The sequence below is a fragment of the Ptiloglossa arizonensis genome, chromosome 4 (assembly GCF_051014685.1).
Source record: "Ptiloglossa arizonensis isolate GNS036 chromosome 4, iyPtiAriz1_principal, whole genome shotgun sequence".
Lineage (NCBI taxonomy): Eukaryota > Metazoa > Arthropoda > Insecta > Hymenoptera > Colletidae > Ptiloglossa > Ptiloglossa arizonensis.
Window position 1 is genome coordinate 26,197,767 of NC_135051.1, and position 19,258 is coordinate 26,217,024.

The following is a 19,258-nucleotide window of genomic DNA, read 5'->3' on the forward strand; positions in this document are numbered from 1 at the left end:
TGAAATAAAAGAAGTCTTTTTCGATTAAATACCTTTTGTATTTCTTTTTGTTTTTTTTTATTATGAACATGTTTTACAAAGCAAAATTGTGTAATGGTGGAAATGGTGGATATCGGTGGAGGCTGGAAACTACAGAATCAGTGTTGGTGGGCCACAATTCAACAAGATTTCCAGAAAAGTGAGTGCGGGTAAAGGGGCATCGGCACAGTAATATAAAAAGTACTCTTCAAGAGACAGCATGAAGGATTAGGCCGGCACATTCATTCATCACTTTTTCTAAATACACGCAAGTACACTGCACTTTCATATGTATGCCTTTAAAACAATGAACATACGATTCGTATTTTCCTTTTAAATATTTTTTACTCCACCTGAATTTTATGCGTCCATTACTCAATCTATGCTTTCTGAGAAATCTAACGCGATAAGAACCGATTAATTTTGTACACTTGTTTCGTAATTATATTTTTGCTCAGTTAATCCCTTCGTTATTGAAATAAAAACAAACTTTTTTATTCACGCCTGCGTTTTATTGCCACCTTCGTCTAAATGTGATACGAAAAACGTTGAATACTTTAGTCGCCTAAATTAAAATACATATTTAAAAAGGGGTGAATGAAAGCTTCCAATTTTGATTGCTAGACATTACGAATGTGGAGTGAATTTTGTACATAGGAGGATAACGAAGGTAGCATTTGAAGCCACCTAAAAGTCGATTAAAATGTTCAATTCACGCAAGCAATCTCCGAGACACGATACCCGATGAAAAATTAATTATATTAGAATGCCGCTGTGTCGTACACACTGATCTAACGCGAAAATGATGGATCAATATCAATGATGAATTGTTTTTCGTTTAATGATCGATGAAAAATCAATCGTACATTCGAGCTTTGAGAAAGCGAATCACCGTGCAGATTCGCTTCTGTAGTAGTGATCCGCAATGTCACACTGAACTCTATTTAATATTTACAAATGAGATCGATTATTAAAAAGTAATGAGCAATTACCTTGTTCCGTTTTTTTTTTAACCTCTTTTTCGTTTACTTTTAATATATCATAGAGCGTGCATAAGAAGGCGCAGTCCAAATGATTTTTCACAACAAAAAAATTATTATTCAGTCATACCACACCCTGCGAGAGCCGACGAAAACGTGAACATGTTAGAATACGGTACGTTTTTTTTTTCTTTTTCTTTTACTAACAGTAATGGCGACTGGCAGACAAACAGACAGTTTGGCAGGCATGGTGAACATAAAATCAAACATGTACACGCGACACGAGTAACCAGACCTTTCCTTTCTATCCTCTCTCACTCTCATTCTCTGCTTCTCTCATCATTACTCTTACGTATCCTTATTTTCTATGTCCATGAGGTCCTATAATATTGTAACATAGGCTTTAGTACGCTATATCGTAAGCTATACTAAAAACTACCACCGCTGCGTCGCCAACTACACGCGGCGCAGCAATCTTAATTAACATTAGGAATATCGGCAGTGAAATTCCAATGATAGACGCGGCAGGCAGGCAGTCAGTCCAACAAAGTCTGTGGCACTTGCGCTGCTCCGGTGCATAACGGATTAAAACTGATCGATCGGGGTGCCCCGCGCGATAATTTTTACCATTTATCGTCGACATTCGCGCGAAAACGTCTTGCGAGGATGAATGAATTGAAAAATTAGGTGGGGCACCCCACTGTTCGAACAGAGCGATCTCGGATCCTTATCTTCTCCACCATGGCACCTTCATCGTCATCATATTCACCATCGCTTCTTAACGTCATCTCGGTCTTATACTCTATCGTTTCTTTGTTTTTGTTTCCTTTTTTCTTTTTTTGTTTTTTGAAAAATAATTTCTTTACAATACTTCTTCGTGTGTCCGATCCGCGACGCAGCGGATCGCCAGTGTCATCGCTTGTTGCTCGATGAATCGATCAGAAAGAACGAAAAACAGCGTCGAATTGTCCGAAACATAAAAAGTTACTAAGATTACAAATCACAAATGAAATCACAGACTTTCGTTGGTGGTTTGACAGAGGGGAGGGGGCCGCACATTGCAATTAGAACAACATTGTAGGCGTATCGTCGTCATCGTCGTCGTCGTCATTATCATCATCATCATCATCATCATCATCATCATTGTTATCATCAGGGAAAGTTTGATGGGTATTCTTGCTTCGGGGTAAACTTCCGTTGTGATCCCCTTGGACGATTTATTCCCATCCATTCTCCTTGATCATGTGAGCAAGCTCTATTATAAACTTGCCCTCTTTATATTTTTGACTTGACTCGAACGCGTGCTCCTGAAAATTCCACGGGCAACCATTAAAACACACGTACACATACAGCTGGCCTTTCTGGTATTTCTGCGCAAGATAACGCTCACTTAGAACAGCAAAAACTCACGTATTTCCACCCAAGGGTGGTCTTGCAACATTCGCAGTAAATATCAGCGACGGCATGAAGGCCGGTCAACAGAACTCGCTCCTCGGCAGGACCACAGCCCACGTTCACTCTAAAATAACAAAGAGTAACGATATCTTTATTGTGTCAATTTGCGTGGACGCTTTGTTGCACAGAGCGCGGAGAAACATTTGTCACGGTGGTATTCCCGTATGAAATTTTTAATAAAACCTACAGCAAATTTTACCTCGACCGAGCAGAATGTATTGAATTCCAGATGCTTCCCCCACTTGGTCTCCGTTCCAGACCATATGACGGGGTTAATCGTTCGGTGACCTTGAACGGCCAGTCGATTTTCAGGCAACTTGTATACAACCAACGCCGTCTAGGAGACAAAGTGGGGGAAGCGCTTTGCTCCCGGGAGCAACCCCCCCCCCCTCCGTGCGATCTAATTGGTCGAAACTTTGAGAAACTTTTGCGCGAAAACGATTGGTTCGCGGGATAACGGCCCCTTTTTCGTTATTTTATCCTCTCGCCAAGGAGAACGCGTAAAAATGATATACGAACCACGAGTGTCGAAATCCGGATCAATTTTTGCGGTAGTATTAAACGAATTGCCTATGTTCGCAAAATCCATGGCGGCCCGGTATTATTTGCACCCTGTAGAGCGCGTTAAGAACGGGTACGAGTTCCCCGGGTAAAATAACGCGCCCTACTTTCCACGACGATTCGATCTCGGGCTGCGAGGGCAGGCATTAGCATACTTACACGGAATTAAAGAGATAGGCACGACCTTGACTGCCCTGGAAGGACTGCAATCGAAAAGGAAAAACCGTGTTAGTATTGGGTTACGAGTGAACACACGGTGAACGCTGTTATAGCTCAGAGCGGAAGAGTGAATGCGAGAAGTCAGTCCGTTACCTGATCTATCACGGCTCACCTTAGAGATGAGTTCGTCGTGGTTGGCGAGGTGAGCACGGCAGTGAATGCACGAGTAAGTGCGGTGACACGAGGGCAGGTATGCTTGGAAAGTTTTGACCATGATGGCGTGTCCAAGCAAGCAAAGAGACCTCTCCTCTCGCCCTTGTCGTCGTCTTCTTTTTCTTTGCGTCGTCGTCGTCGTCGTCTTCGTCTTCGTCGTCGTCGTCGTCGTCGTCGTCTTCGTCGTCGTCGTCGTCGTCGTCGTCGTCGTCGTCGTCGTCGTCGTCGTCGTCGTCGTCGTCTTCGTCGTCGTCGTCGTCGTCGTCGTCGTCGTCGTCGTCGTCGTCGTCGTCGTCGTTCTCCTCTCTCGCTTATCAAGTGTCGTCGAGACGCTTTTCTCCCGTGTGTGGCGAACGTCTGGCCGTTAACCAGCGACGATTATTGAATTGAATTTCTTCCAATCGCGGGGTGGTGGTGCAATAGTGGCCCCGTTCACCGCCGCTTCGTACTCCGATCAGCTGTTGAGCTGGTTCAGACAGCGCCGGTTCGGGGACACCTGTGAAAACGATTTCAATTTCTTTCATTTCCATTCTTTCGCTCGCTCATACGCGCCGGCGGGCCTCGCTCTCGCGCGCGCACTCGATCGTGCGCGGGCGCCCGCACAACTTAACGTTACCTACTTGCACGCCCACGATTACGACCACTTCGGCTCGGATCGTCGTCGTGTGATCTAACGCTCCGACCGCTCAATCTGATCGTGAATCTCCTGAAGGAGATGACGTCAAGAGGAATTTGTTGGAGCGAACCAAGATCTGCGAAGCATCGTCGAACGAACGCGAACCAGACAGATAAATAACAGTCGCGCAATAAAAGAGAGCCGAGCATCGCTGGAGATTTCAAAATATTTTCAGCTCCCCTCCGATCTTCCTCGACGATTACACGCGCGTACAGTGGCACGTCCCGAGATTACGATATCGACGATAATACCCCCCCCCCCCCATTCTGTGAGATCTCATTCTCGAGAAAGTATATTTTAATTAACCTCTTCGGAAGAACGCTCTTCGAAAACAGGTTTCTTTATTTTTAAGGTACGACACTTCGTGGAGAATATTTTATTCTACATATTTTTAAAAAATATTCTACAATATTTTTTTCACTTTGTTTCGTTATTAACAATGGGATACCCTGTAGACGCAACGCAGAAGTATAATCGTTCCAGCGCCATGGGCGCACGGTGTGTGTACTACACGAGGAAGGCGATGATCTTTTCTAGGGACTCGTGTTGCGTGCGATAAGTTCACGAACCACGGAACGATATATTTTTGCGCCGAGTTACACTCGATAGAAGCGAGCGACGCACCCCAAACGAACGTATAAATTCCGAGCATCGCACGAAGGACCGAAACATTGGCGGTCGATTAAAAATAAGACAAATTATTGGCTCCTGCGCGTCCTCTTTGGAATCCGATCTCGCCGTGCGCGCTCACTATTTACCCGCTATCGAGTATATTTATTCCGCAACTATCAGTTCCGAGTTATTTATAACGACCTGTTAAATAACACGCCGCCGAGCGTCAAACCGTCCGTCCCGGCTTGCCGCGTTACTACAGAGAAAAAAAAACTCCCGATGCGCTTGACGGGGGAACGGAGGGGCAGAGAGAGAGACACACCAAGAGAAAGAACAGATAACATACGGAGGATACATCTAGAAAAATAATGGCGCGGCGGCGGAGCGGAGCAGAAAAGCCGCTCGGAACGTTTTGAAGCGCAATAGCATCAATGTTACTCTCTCCGTATCGAGCGACGCCACGTGTTGGCGCGTGTTCAAACAAAGAAAAGAGACAAGGTCTTTATTATGATGCGCCTGAAGAGAGGTTTCTTCTTTATAAGGACAGAGGAAGTGCGGAGTTATTCTCTCCCTTCTTCCCGTTGAGTCTTTCGCGCCTACCGGCTCGTTTTTTCCCCTCTTTTTGTCCGTAGGGATGCCAACCTCTTCACACGATAAAAACTGGAGTGTTACGGATAATAGAACAGGAGAACTGATAATATAGGAGTTCACTCGGTGCGAGAGGAAACACGAGAAGATGCCTACACCGTTCGCCAAACAGGGGGACTACTTTACCATTCTCGAAATTTACCTTGAATGTATCTACGGTCGTGAATACGGATAAAAACAATTCGCGAACATTTGCATTCGGTGTATAATTGTCGTTTCTTCCCGAAACGATTTACAACAAAAATACGATGGAATATACAACGTAAGCATCGATGTTGGAATTCAGTTCAAGGACTTGGAATGAAATATTTTCATTCATTAATATGAATGAAGACTATATAATTGTAATCGTCTTGTGTCAAACGTGTACCGCATATCCAAGTCACGTGGTTAGCATACGTATGTACACAAATAAAGGAGATACAAGGCCTTTGTTTTGATACGCCGAAGAAGGAATAACGAACGTTCTTTATAAGGATAGAAGAAGAACGGCAACCTCTTGTTTGGATTTAGTCGCCAGACGTTTTTGCGGCTTTAACCCCTTCTCGTTCCTCTCGGCTCGACCGTTTCCTTCTGTGCTCCTGCTACGTGTGTCGTATCCTTTCCTTTGTCCGCGTTCCGTCTTTGTCTCTCTCGGTCCTTTTCGTTCTAACTCGGATCAATCGAAACAATGATTCGCGACGGCCTTGCGATAACGGTACTGCTTTACTTTCCAGGCTTATGGCAGTGTAGAATTAGCACTCCCGAGTGCCACAACTGCCGGACATGTTTCCTCTTGTATTATCTCCGACAGGTGTGCATCACTTCAAAGACAATAAATAAAAAAAAAAAAAGGATTCAGGTGCAGAAGAACGATTGCGACTTTTGAAAATAATTTACGCGTTTTAGATGTCAGTATCTACGAGAAGTAGTGTGCATATTTTTTTCGTGCACGTATTTGAACGCGTCTACTCGACTCCCGTCCTCGGTTGACCCGAAACGGTATAACACAGTGGAAAATAAATTGACGGGACGATTTAATTTACATCGTCTTTTTAACGCGTCGGGGCTCCAATCAGTCTGTCCGACCAAAAGCGCACGTATTACAGACGCGACGACTACCATTCGTACATGCATATGTATATTCGGATTTTCATTATCCTGCGCGTCTCTAGAACACGAAATGCACAACTGTACAAAAACTAGACATCGCGTTTGAAAGTTATTTCGTAGAAAATCCTAAAGAAATGCACGTACGTTTGAATACAAAAATTTCTCAAGCTTCGTATTTATCCTTGAACGCAACGACTGCATTCAAGACCCGTGCAAAATCATGGCGCGGCAGGCAGTTCGTCGGCCGCGGGCTGCGAATCCGCAGAAAGAAGTTTCCCGACGAATTGTCGGGAACAAAGAGATGGAACGTCCGAGTCAATACACGGCTCAAGGTCATTGCTACCCGTCGCCGACGCATCCTCGGTATTTCCGATTTTCTTATCATCCTTTTTTCCAGCCTGTGCAGTCTGCGCGCGCGCCTACCTCGCCAATGAATAAGACACGAAGAATCCAACGAAAGTCCTGTCGCCCGTCTCTTCGCATAGACGCTTTGTTTTTCCACCTGGCATTCGTGTCTGACACGCGTTGTGTCGTGTATCCGTTCCATACGAAGTGTACAAGCAGACGAGCACACGTCGAACCAATGTTGCGCGACAGAAACGAAAACGTATACGGTTTGCTCTCAAAAATTTAATTGCGTAGCAGGAGGAACTACCGCCGAGCCGAGACACGTTTCTTACCGCGTGAGTGACTCACTGTCGGTAACCTATGATTTTGATCGGAAGCGGAACACTTTTCTTTTTCTTTAGAGAATGGCCAGATTCTACCTACCTCTGTCGTTACAAATAAAAAGGCAGACTGGAAGCGAAAACCATGGAAGATTCTGGCAGCAGTTTCGTATCCAAAGCAATCGAAAAACAATCATACAAGGTTTTTATGTTTGTCGAGGTTTTATCGCAGACCGTGAATTTCTCACGACCCTGAACCTGTCGAGTCAAGAGGAAAAATGAATGCGCATTCGGGGCAACGATAAGATAATCGAACGAATGTTCGACGATGTTAATGCGAGAAGAAATATTGACATACTAGTTTTACAGGAATTTCGGTGTTTTCGTGAACATTAGATAAATGTGAAAGAGGATTTGATACTTAGCACGTTCGTCGAGCAACCGAGTCGAAAACATTTTGTGCGCGCGATCCAGGGTCAATGGAAATATAACTTGGTACACGGTTGACAACTTCGCGTTAAGATGGGCACAACAAAGATTCAGATAGGCAACCGGATTAAAAACTGAGTCAAATTTGTTGTCGGAAGGTTAAGAAAAAATCGATACGATCGATACGCATACAGTTTGTATCTTATCGACTTCTTTCTAAGCGCGAGAACTCTTTGTCTCGATCGACCTTAGTATCAATGTCACGCGAGGAACATTCTCGCAAGACTTCGTATTGACGATGATCGAATAAACTAAGGTTATTAATTGCTCAATCGAGTTCGCTACAGAGAGACTTCTGATTCGATATAAATAACGAAAATGAAACACCAGTCGGCATAACGATGTTCGATGGGGCTTCGACGTTATTGCACAATCTTCCCGCGGAGGATTGAATCGGTGAGGAAGGTAACTATATTAAACGAAAATTTCGTTATCCCTCGTTTTTCCCATCGATAAGTTCACGTCTGCGCGCCGAACTTGACCACTCGTAACTTAATCGGTAACTCTCGGCAACAACGTTACTTAAGTCTCGATAATCGACTACTTATCCAAAACAAAAAGTAAAGCGTTAGTTTCAAAAACTTCCACGTGCAGCGTTAGTGCTTCCACGTTAAAATTGACATATTGGTTAAAAATGCAACGCTATCTTCGCGTTGAACGTTTAACTCCGTGTTTTAATCAAGATTTTTATAATTTTATTTACCAAAACCAAACTCTTCTTATTTGAGTGAGCATTGTTTACGATCCTTCGAAATTCCGATAATAATGCTATCTTTTTTTTATCTACCTCAGAGTCGATTATTTTGCCAATATTTTGTTAGTCATCTATTTACATCGATCGTTGTATGTTAAAGCAGGCGACATTACACCGACGAAATCGTAAATTGAAGCGATCGTAAAAATTCGTTAAAGCGTCGTTAAATAACACTTGTGTTAATGATCGGGTATGCGTGCAAAGACAGAGGGAACAGTTTGAATCACAGAAATGTGACCGTTACTGTAATAATATACGCGGTGCATATGGCTGTCAGCCAACGGTACAAAAATTCTCGTTACGTCTAATTTCGTCCCGAAGGCGGCGCGCTAAAATCTTCCGCGTCGAAGTACATATACATATTACTGTCCTTCCACTGAACACGAAGGCGCGATCGTCTTCAACTAAATTTCATTCAGGCAACAGCACGACATGCCACATCATACGTACTTATCTGAGACACTGCTACAGCGAAATCTTTATCGAGCGGATTAAATTGAAACTATCAAAGTTCGCGGAGTCGTGTAGCACCTGTTTCAAGGAACAAGAATAAACACCGTGTTTGCACAGCAGACGCCGGAACGAGGAGCCACTCGACACCATAAACGAAGTTTATATTTATTGAGAAATTTTGACATATCTAAACTGTGTCTGGAACAAGATAAGACTCTTCTTAACCTTTATCCTCTTTTCGATACAGTGGGTAAGGTTAGTATAATCTTAAAGTTGCCGTGTAGTGGTATATGTCAGAAGCGTCCTCGTACAGGGTGTCTCAAAATACTCGATACAACTTGAAAGAAGATACAGAGTTCTCGAAAAGGAAGGAACGAAAATGTTATTCCTCGTATTCGATCGTTTACACCGGACGAAGTAACGAACCGAACTGAATTGAAAATTAGAAAGTCTTAGCGGCAACGTTTAAATTTACATCAGAAACGAACGTATTAGTTTTGCGCGAATTGCAGCGAATACAGATGCTAATGAAGGCTTGTTCAAATGATTCTGGGATTCGAAGAGCATCTACCCGCGATCTGCTCTCGTAGTAGGTACTCGCGCAGTCATATGACGGTAAATTTGTAAAACAATTTTCGTGCCGATTCTAAATACCTGCGTACAACATCGCACGAAAATACGGTCTCTCTTTCATAATGTAGCAGAACGGAAGTTGCATGCAAAATAGCCTGCACACGTGTTATGGCGGTGATGAATGAGCCTTTAATTGCATAGATCGAAACTTATCGAGGCCTCATACCCAATACGACGTAAAACCACGAAACGATAATAGCGCCAACAAAGACCGCGTTATACATTGATAAGTTTACTTCCGCGACAGAAAATATAGTAATGTAGATGCACCTGATAGTGCGCATGCAAAAACAGCTCTCACACAAATGAGACGTCAATTCCTCGGCCATGAATTTTCTATGTGGTGCCATCTATAACTCTCTATCCGAGATTATGGGTTACCGTAAATAGACGTATATACTAGCGACACGGGTATAAAAATGTCCATATTTCAAAGCAATTTCTACCACTCCGGGAACAACATTATTTCTTTTCAAACTTTCGCGATATATATTCTCTTTCACAAGCGCAAGAAATTGATTGTATTTATTTTGATAAATGTACGTACAATTGAAATACCGCTTTCGTAATGCTATAGACTATACGAGTCAATCGTCGTGCATCGACTATAGCCGACAGCCGATAATTCGAGTCGAGTACGTATATCTTTTTACTCGATGAATTCATTCGGCTCGTTCGACGATAGTGATTTTACTTCAATCGCGTAATTGTATTTACGATTCGACATAGAGCGGAATGACAGGTTACGATGCTCCGCGATAAGCGAGACATCTGTAATCTCGGCGGGCAAAAAGATGAAGAAAGCGAAAGACAGTCGGTGCAGCTGGTGGTTCGGTACACGCACGACAATCGATAACTCTTTTCAACGACTAACCCTGTACAGAAAGGGTTAAATAGATGATCGTGAATAGTATGGTATTCGCAAGAAGGCGATCACGTGTCTGACCCACGGTCGACCGAACACGCATCGTGGGTCATGCAATACAGTCACGACTTCGCGCGTCATCGCGTGTATTGACAAAATGTTTTCTATTGCATATCGCATGGAAGGCGGTACACGGTGATACGGCCTCAACGTATTACATACAGGGACATAGATCGACGTCTTTCGCGATAACGGAGGGAAAAAAAAAAAGGTGATTACGAAGATTTTGCAAACATTTGCTAAATAGCTCACGATACGGTTATATTTTCCAACGTTTACGATGGATCGGTGCATCTACGTCTCTTGACCTTTGCGAACTGACCTTTTCCTTGAAAAACACATGGGTCTTCCGACACGCGAGCCTCGGCGATCAGATGCGCACGAATGTTAAACGACCTGTTTTTAACGAAAACAAAAAATCATGTTTGAGAAATTGCACACAGTGGACAAACACAAATGTGGAATTAAGTAGACCGTAAAATAGAATTTTGTGTTACAATTATCGCTACTCGGGGCCTTCGTAAACGTGATACAATCGGTCGGTTCGATGCGTGCGTTGGACGCTTATAGGCGTTCAGAGAGTACAGCGAGTATCTCGCGTAAGAGTTAACCATAAATTGGATCCGCGCGACAAGAAACGAAACGGAAAGTGTTACTATTTCTAGCGATAAAAATTTATGCCGGGAAATACGACGTGCTCCAGATACGAACATCGACAAAAAATTATGCACGGCACACGTATGATCGCAACGAATAGGTGACACAAAGGATCGCGTATTCTCGCAATGTAAATCCGCCTGGTTCGCCGCTTCGTGCGTTGTGGTTTACATCGAAATTGCGTCGATCTCTCCCCGTGTGTAAATAACGAATACACGTACTTTGAATACGAAATACACTGTAAACACAAACATTTACGATAAAGAAGCGCCGAGTGGCGTGTGTTGCGTAGTTTCTTTCTTTATCGCGCGCGGCAGGTTTAACGCGTTTCGCGCGCGTCAAAATACCGTCTCTCATGTGAACGTAAACAGTGCGCGTCGACAGAATTTCGAGGCGTGTCCTCCTCCGTTCGTTTCGCGGCGCGGGGGATTTACGCGAAATGCACACGGTGTCCTAAAATTAACGACGCAATCCAAAACACCGGTGGGGAATTCCCTCGAGAGGAATTCCAAGATATTTTCGGATCGAAAATCAATATTTTTTCTTTTATTCTACCACCAACCCACGTGACACCTCGTACACAGTCGTGGCACGGAACAAACGCTAGACGTACAGACAACCAAACGACGACTTTTACGACTGGTCTGGTACGATTTCTTCGATCCGAAGATAGGAGAATTTAATTGGACCGTCGATACGGTTTATAGTCGGCATGTAAATGCCCGTAAATATTCGTCTTCCTTTCGTGTTGTTAAGTAACGGCCATGTTTCTTTTTCATGCGCGGGAAGATACGGCTTCAATACGTCACGCAGGCTGCTCGACGGATAAAGATCGCATCGCCGCGAAACACGTCGAACTCGCTCGTAAAAGAATCAGATTTTATCAATTTTTCAAACGTATCGACCCCGTCGAGTATTCCTACGAAAGGATAGCATCCCGAAACTCGGAAGTAAAAGCAAATATTATCGCGATCCGTTTCGACGTTAAAATAATCGACGTTTCCGTAGACATTTCACGGAGCCAATAAAATGGTAAACGTAACGCAATCCAGATATCATACGGGCGGTCGTTTCCGTGAACCGTGCTCGTCGGTATTTGTTTCTCTGTTCCGCGAACCGGGTCGGGCCGGTGCGCGTTACGATAAATTTAAGATCGTCGAGTAGAAACCGAAAATATTCGAAGATTGTTTTGCGCGCGCGACGATGGTGGCGGTGGCGGCGGCGGTAACAGAGAAATCTCGACATCCGCCCGCTGGCGCGGACACGCGATTAGAGTGTGTGCAATGTGTATCGTCGGCGTATCCCCCCGCGAGAACAATGACTCTAAAGAAGTCGACGTCGCGTTTTCCTCGCAACAAGTTTTGCATTACACACGAGACTCGCCGAGCCGAGAACGACGTTCACTTAGCATGCAGATAACTCGTAAGGTGTAGCCGTTTTATAAATAATTCGCGCGGAGTTCTAAAACGACCAAGATTGTTGAACCACCGGCGAGAGATTGCACGCACGCACACTAAGTAATTATATACAATATAACGGTGCCGTGCACACGACGGCCAGAAAGAAACGAGCCACGATAAGGATACGTTGTTGCTGGGAACGTTTTCTCCGCTCGTGTTGGCCGCACTGATCGAAGGAACACCGTATTTTCAATCTCGGATAGAAAAATATTCGAAAATACTTCGCTACAACTACTTCGTAGTTTTTTAACTATTCGAAATGAACAGTTGCACGGAAAAAACATCGAAGGGATTGAAAAATCGCGCTATGGGGGAAAGAGAGAGGGGAGAGAGAGAGAGAGAGCGAGTGGAAAAATTCAGCGCGCGTTTCTTTCGCGTTAGCGATAAGCGTACGTGCACCGTACATTTTCAAAATCGATTTATTTCTCCATAAGAATTACCCTTTCTTCGGATCGTACCGTTGCGGAAAATACTATACACGAGCGCGACCCGACTAAAGTGAATTTTCTAATTCTCAACCTCACTCGTGAATCATAAAAGACACTGTGAAAACGTTCAAATTCGTGACCGGTGTGAATTGCATAGTACACAGAGCGTTCCATGTGCGAACGAATGAATCACACTTTCGAGCAAATCGTTCAACGACGATGCAATAATCTAGCTGATATTTTTTACCGTGCTGATTTACATTACGCCAAGGCGTCGTGCAGTCGTAATTAGCGAGCAGCGTGTGCCGGTAATTCGACGAAATAAGATAACGGTGACGAAAGAAGATCCCATCTTAAATTCCGAACTTTAATTAGCATTCGAAGAAAAAGCATTAAGCGAATCTCCATGGCAAGTGAAATACATAATCTGTTCCATTCGAGTCCAGTGGTTGGAGCTTTCTTTCCTCCTTGTTTTACGTGTAGTTTTTTTTTTCTTTCAATATACATGTGTATATATAATGTATACACACACACACACACGCGCGCGCGCGCGCGTGTGTGTGTGTGTGTGTAATACATATACGTGTTCCAGACTCGGGTAAACATGTACGAGGGCGCTTACATACGTGTCCGCGGATATATTTACGTACAGCATGTACGGCTTCGATTATTGGTTCGTCAACTGCGAGTGAAATCAAACAAAAACACTCGCTTGGCGGCGCGCAACGTGAGTGCCGATGCACAGATTGGAAATACATTTTCCTCTCTACCCTTCTACCGCGTTCATAGGGACGAAGGCACGGAACAAAAAGGAACGGCGAAAAAGTAAACACAGATACGTTGGCGATCGAATTAATTTCAAGTTTCTATTCTGTGTAGTTAGCGTACGAATGACACGTTTCATCGTGCCACGTAATAAATCGTAACCTTATTGTTTTCAACGTGTATCGTGATTGTCTATCGGATTCGAAACGTTTTAATTAACACACGGAACGTTGTACGGATTTCGCCATTTACCTGTGGTCCCATTACTCGGGACAATACACACAGATTGCCGTACAAGGTACGCGACAAAGATTTTCCGGAAGTTTCCTATATACGTTCAAGATAAAAGATATAATTCAATCTATTCTAAGCGAGTGATACGTAGAGTCGGCAAAAGAACCCGGACGTGACTTAAACCTTCGCGAATGGTGTCCGAATGCATCAGGTAATGTACCGTTTTGCGCGAACATAGGGAAATTCTCTACGACTATGTCGATGCAAATCGATAAAAATTGATTTCTTTAATACGTATGTAATAATTCATTAAATTAAAATAAAATCTATACGTTGAATAAGGTGAGTTTTAGACACACGTTAGTTTTCCGTATTCCCTTGTAACATTCGTGTCTCAAAATGTCCATTCGTAAAATTTTAAATTAAATTTTAAAAAATAATATAAAATATTGAAGTACAGAATCTGTTTACACTTTATAAGATTATACAATTTACCGCTACGTCGTGCCTCTTTTCAGTCGCGTCTTTTTCAATTCGTACTGCGCGATATGTTGGAAAATGGAAAATGCAGACTGACAAAAAATTCGAGAAAAAACGAAGCAGTGTTACGTAGGTCACGAACGTACATCGAACCAGGCGCCAAGTGATAAATGATAGCGAGGTTTTTGATCGCGAGTCCCACCACTGTCGTTGAGTTTAATCAAGTGCGCGCGAAGAAAATAATACGTTATTCGTGCTTCGATAATAAAATACGTTTCGACGGAAGTCTACCTGCGACGAATCACTCTTCGATTAATGAATGGGAATCTTCATGGTCTGTCAGAATTCTCGTGCAGTCGTATGACTTAACGGAGTATCCGTTCGAGCAATTACACGTTCGTGAGATCTTTCCTAGGTTAACGACGTTTTCTTCTGTGTGTTCGAACAGGATCGGAGAAACTCACGCCACTTTTATTTCATTTTTTTCACCAGACACTTGTAACGAAACAGAAGAAGAAAAAAAAAGAAATAAAGAATACGAACGGTACACTTATCACGGTAACTGCCTATTGAGTATTGCACGTATCAATTTATTAATTAACGTCAAAAGTGACATCCGAGCGAGTGAAACAGAGTCGCGTCGACGATTACTCATAGATCTCCAAATACGCGAGTATTTATATTTACGTACACGTATTTATACGCGTATCGTGTAACCCCTTCGCTTCATCCCAACCGCGGGCAACTCAGTAGGGATAAGTTTAAAGATTGCAAGAGCCATTGCCCCCGTTGGCGTCGCACAGCGAGTGCCTCCGCTGGGAAAGAGCGGAGAAGAAAAAATAGGAGAAAAACAAGGCCCCCCTGGAGAGCGTTCTGGAACGTGCGTTGGCCAGCCTGGGACGGTTCTATCTATCGCGCAGCCCAGCTGACAGCCCAATCAGCTGTAAACGTATACAAAAGCGTCGTCCAACAGGTCCAGAAGTTCGCGCAAACGAAACTGTGCATTTTTCTCGCGTAAAAAATTTCATTCCAATCACAATGCACTATTGATACAATCGTTTTTCTAGCCGGATTAGAAAACCCGTATGAAACGGGTGCACTGAATCGTGACATATTACGCGCCAATAACAATTACCCACTAATTAGTTCTAATTACCGTAGTTTCTCCATGCTCGAAATTCAAATGTCGGTGCACGTTGATTATAATGACGACGCGGGATACGTTTCTTGGGAATGTATGTCTCGCTTAAATCGCACTTAATTGAGTAACGTTAATTATAGTTGCACCCGAAAATAACTGTGAATTCGATACACAACGCGATTGATGTTCTTTTGGTAATGCATACATTTTTTCGATGCAAGATTTGAACGATTAACACAAACCGTGGGCGGAAATCCCGTAGATACGTTTGTTAGCCGTGTTCACAGAACGCCCATTGGCGTTCATCGCACACGCTACACCGATTGACTGAACGCCTATACGCGCCCATAGCAACCAAATGGTTCGAGTTTGAAGCTACACAAACGTACTTTTTCACAAGGAAAGGAACAATATTCTTACGTGGACACACATGTGGTGACAGTAATAGTTAAGAAAGAAATAACGAACTTTTCTCGCTACGAATGACGCGACTCTAGCTAGACAGGAATCGCGCGAGGCTACGCCACTGCAACTTAAATAAACACACTGGGAGAGGAACAAGCACGGAGCAGCAGCTTCGAGTTTAGTTAATTCGGGTCATCGTCCTTCGTCACTCGTCGCGCATATTTAATTTTCCATGTAAGCGTCCTGACGACGACGGATGTCGCTTTCAAAGTGAATTGCACTTTAATATGCGCGCTTCGTGCGCATCCACACACGCTGTTCTCGGTCTATTAAATTCGAAAGGCGGCTCGACTCTGTCTCAAGAAACCGTAGTCGAATTACGATCGATAGGTAGAAGGAAAACAGATAGACGACCAACATCGAATCGTTTCCATCGGCGGGAACGATTTTAGCAAGTTAGTGTTTGCTGGCTTCGCCAAATATTTACGATAGAAAAATCGATCGTGGTTTGGTCGTCGGAAACACAGACGAGAAGCGTTACGACGTCAATTCTCTCCACCACTGTCTTACCGCGGGGACATTATGTAGGTTTTTTTTCCAGAGCGATCGAAGCCTTCCGCACCACGGTAAGAAGAAACACATTGTGAGAGTACACACGCACGGAAAGATAATACAGTTCGAAACATTTTTATGACGCGACGGTTGAATCAGCTGCGAGTGTGTACAAAACACGAGCCAGCGCGCATTATCTTGGTGACATTGCCGGTTAAGTATCAGTGAAATTTATCATCGTAAACGTGCGTACTACGATGTCGTTGACGTTACCACTCTAGAACTAGAAACAACAACGAGAATAAAAAAAAAAGTAAGTTGCGAAAACAAAATAAGAAAGTGAGTCCATAATGTCGAAAGAACCGACGCGAAATGTAATTATACGTTCAACTAGTTCGCGAAGGTCGTTACGCGATTTATCAATTAACAACGGAATGAAAGATTCTTGTCTCACACATACACGTGCGGACGTGACGACAGACTCGTTCGATATGGCAGATTTTGCACTGTTACCAAGTGGAAAAGTCCTAATTATGGTACAGGATCGCTCTGAGCCGAAGAAGAAAGGAACGTGGTGAGAAAATTGAGACGACCGAGGTAACGGGAAAAATCGCGTAGAACGCCACAAAGCGACGGCCCTGATCTTCTCGTGTAAGGCAGCTGACAGGCCCCCGTCAGCTGAGAGCGTACACAAAGTCTGATGCCGTATGCGCACGTACTTTTAATCTTCCTCCTGTTTCCAAGGGAGAGATCATCGTCGCACGAAACACATGTAGCACGATTCAGCCGAAGACAATGCTGTTTCGATGCCCTGAATTATTGCACACCAAATATTGGGAGACTTGAAAAAAAAATAGTATTGCGTCGTTCGAAGCACAGACTGAATGCAAACAACACGAACGTATTCCGTCGACTGCGTTTCGAAGTCACAGCCGTCGATATCGGAGTAACTCGCCGAGACAGCGTACAAGATTAACGGGTTTCGCGAATGACGAGTCTTCGATTGAGCCACGGGCATCGTCGATAACAATTCCCCCGTGGTAAACGCAACCGTTGCACTTTCGATTGTTCGTGGGACGTTGGGTTTCGCGGAACGACACGATAGACCACAGCAAAATGGCAGTTGAGTGGAGGCACCAGCTCGAGCTTTTATGTACGTGATGTTGTCAAAGCAAACAAAGAACGCGTGCATAAGAAGAGGGTGCATCGAAACGAGGGGTTTACGCACCTCCATATGCATCCGTGGCCGCGGCAACGAGCGACGACGCGTGTCCTCGGCCTCTTCTGCGCCTCGAGCCTTTGATCACGGATCACGGTTCCTTCGTTTTCGCGAAATGCCGCAAACAACGACCACGACGACTCGTTTTGATCATCACTAACGCGAAACAGTCGCGTCCAGCGAGCACCGTACTGCTGATCGCCTCGGCGTCGTTCGATTTATTTCGGTTCGTCCGCAGGCGGGACGGTATACGATGACCTATGCGCATGCGCCATTTGCGTTTCCACTTCCCTCCGGACATCATCGCCAGAGGTCGCTTATGACAACGTTACCTTTTTCCCTTCTTTGCTACGTTACTGAATGAACGCGCGGGAAATTTTGAATTACCGAATACTGTAAATTGTGCGAATTCTGAGAAGATTCATGATACCAGCGTAACTGTAATTTCCATTGCACATATTCCCTGCAGACTCGCGCTTATTGTGGTTTGAGAAATAGGAATGGTGGTAAGTCGCGTATTCCATTTATTTTCCTTGTGATATATGGGCAAAATATGACTTTGACATAATAATCCGTCACATGTACACGCAGGCAGGAATGCAGCAAAAGAAAAATTATTTTTGGCGCGGACACGTCACATGAAAGGTATAGTACAAATAAATCTTACAATATTCAATCACCGAGCAACTGTTTTTTCAGCCGAAACTTATTTAGCTCGCGTATAACTTTAACATAAATCTGGGAGTGAACTGCGTGCTTGTATTTGTCTGGAAAAATATGTTTATGTGTTAAAAGTATGTAGGAAAGCTACCTTTATTACTTCTTTTTTTTTTTGCGCAATTCTATTAATTATTACATATCTCTGACAAAACTATTACAAAAGTCCGCTATGCTGAGTGATTTTCTGAGAACATGTGAACGCTTTTCACGCATATCATCCCGATATTATAAAGTAAAAAAGTGTAAGTTTGTGAACTTAGGAAAGTACGGAAGTTAAGAAATCGAAATAGTACGATCGTATAAAAAATGAAAACAAAATGTTTTAACGATTCGAAATTTACTCGAATCTATGAATTCATTAAGTTAATAATATCCATTTAATGGTATATAAATTTCGTAATCCTTTTGCGCTCTTAATTCTCTAAAATTTGTTAAACAAATTGCGCGAACCGTGTAACGTAAAAGTACGTTTAAAAGACACCATTCTTTTTTTTTGTCGGGCAGACCTACAATTCGAAATGCTCCATAAATGCGCTGTCTGCCACCCTCTCCCTCTTTCTTGATACATTCTAGATACTCATCCTTACTGATCACTCACACGATCAAACGTTTCTCTCGACTTCCACCATACAAGCACAGCATGAAGGATAACAACAAAGCAGTAGTACATAAAAAACTTATTCTTTTTTTATGTTTGTTTATTCAATATGCGTTTTCTTATAAAGTGTTGTCCTACTAATTAAAAGTAAATGAAAAAAAAGATCACCAAACAATAGTTAATATATTCATTAAAATTCTTCATCTCATTAAGGCAACTAATTTGTTTAGTTTCATTTTACATATCTAGAGTAAATGATATAT

General features: G+C 43.4%; 2 protein-coding genes across 2 annotated transcripts; both read right to left on the bottom strand.

The window, feature by feature from the left end:
• Positions 1-6: 6 nt before the first annotated feature.
• Ypel (Yippee-like) lies at positions 7-3,712 on the bottom strand. Its single transcript, XM_076308165.1, has 4 exons — positions 3,346-3,712; positions 3,174-3,217; positions 2,409-2,517; positions 7-2,305 (listed from the first exon to the last, which is right to left on the bottom strand). The coding sequence occupies exons 1-4, from the start codon at positions 3,445-3,447 to the stop codon at positions 2,216-2,218; spliced, it is 345 nt and encodes a 114-aa protein (XP_076164280.1). The 5' UTR covers positions 3,448-3,712; the 3' UTR covers positions 7-2,215.
• LOC143146153 (uncharacterized) lies at positions 3,701-18,135 on the bottom strand. The gene is made up of 4 exons (XM_076310166.1): positions 18,072-18,135; positions 17,687-17,879; positions 10,659-10,732; positions 3,701-3,882 (listed from the first exon to the last, which is right to left on the bottom strand). Exons 1-4 carry the CDS (start codon positions 18,133-18,135, stop codon positions 3,701-3,703), a joined length of 513 nt encoding a protein of 170 aa, XP_076166281.1.
• Between the last annotated feature and the right edge of the window lie 1,123 nt (positions 18,136-19,258).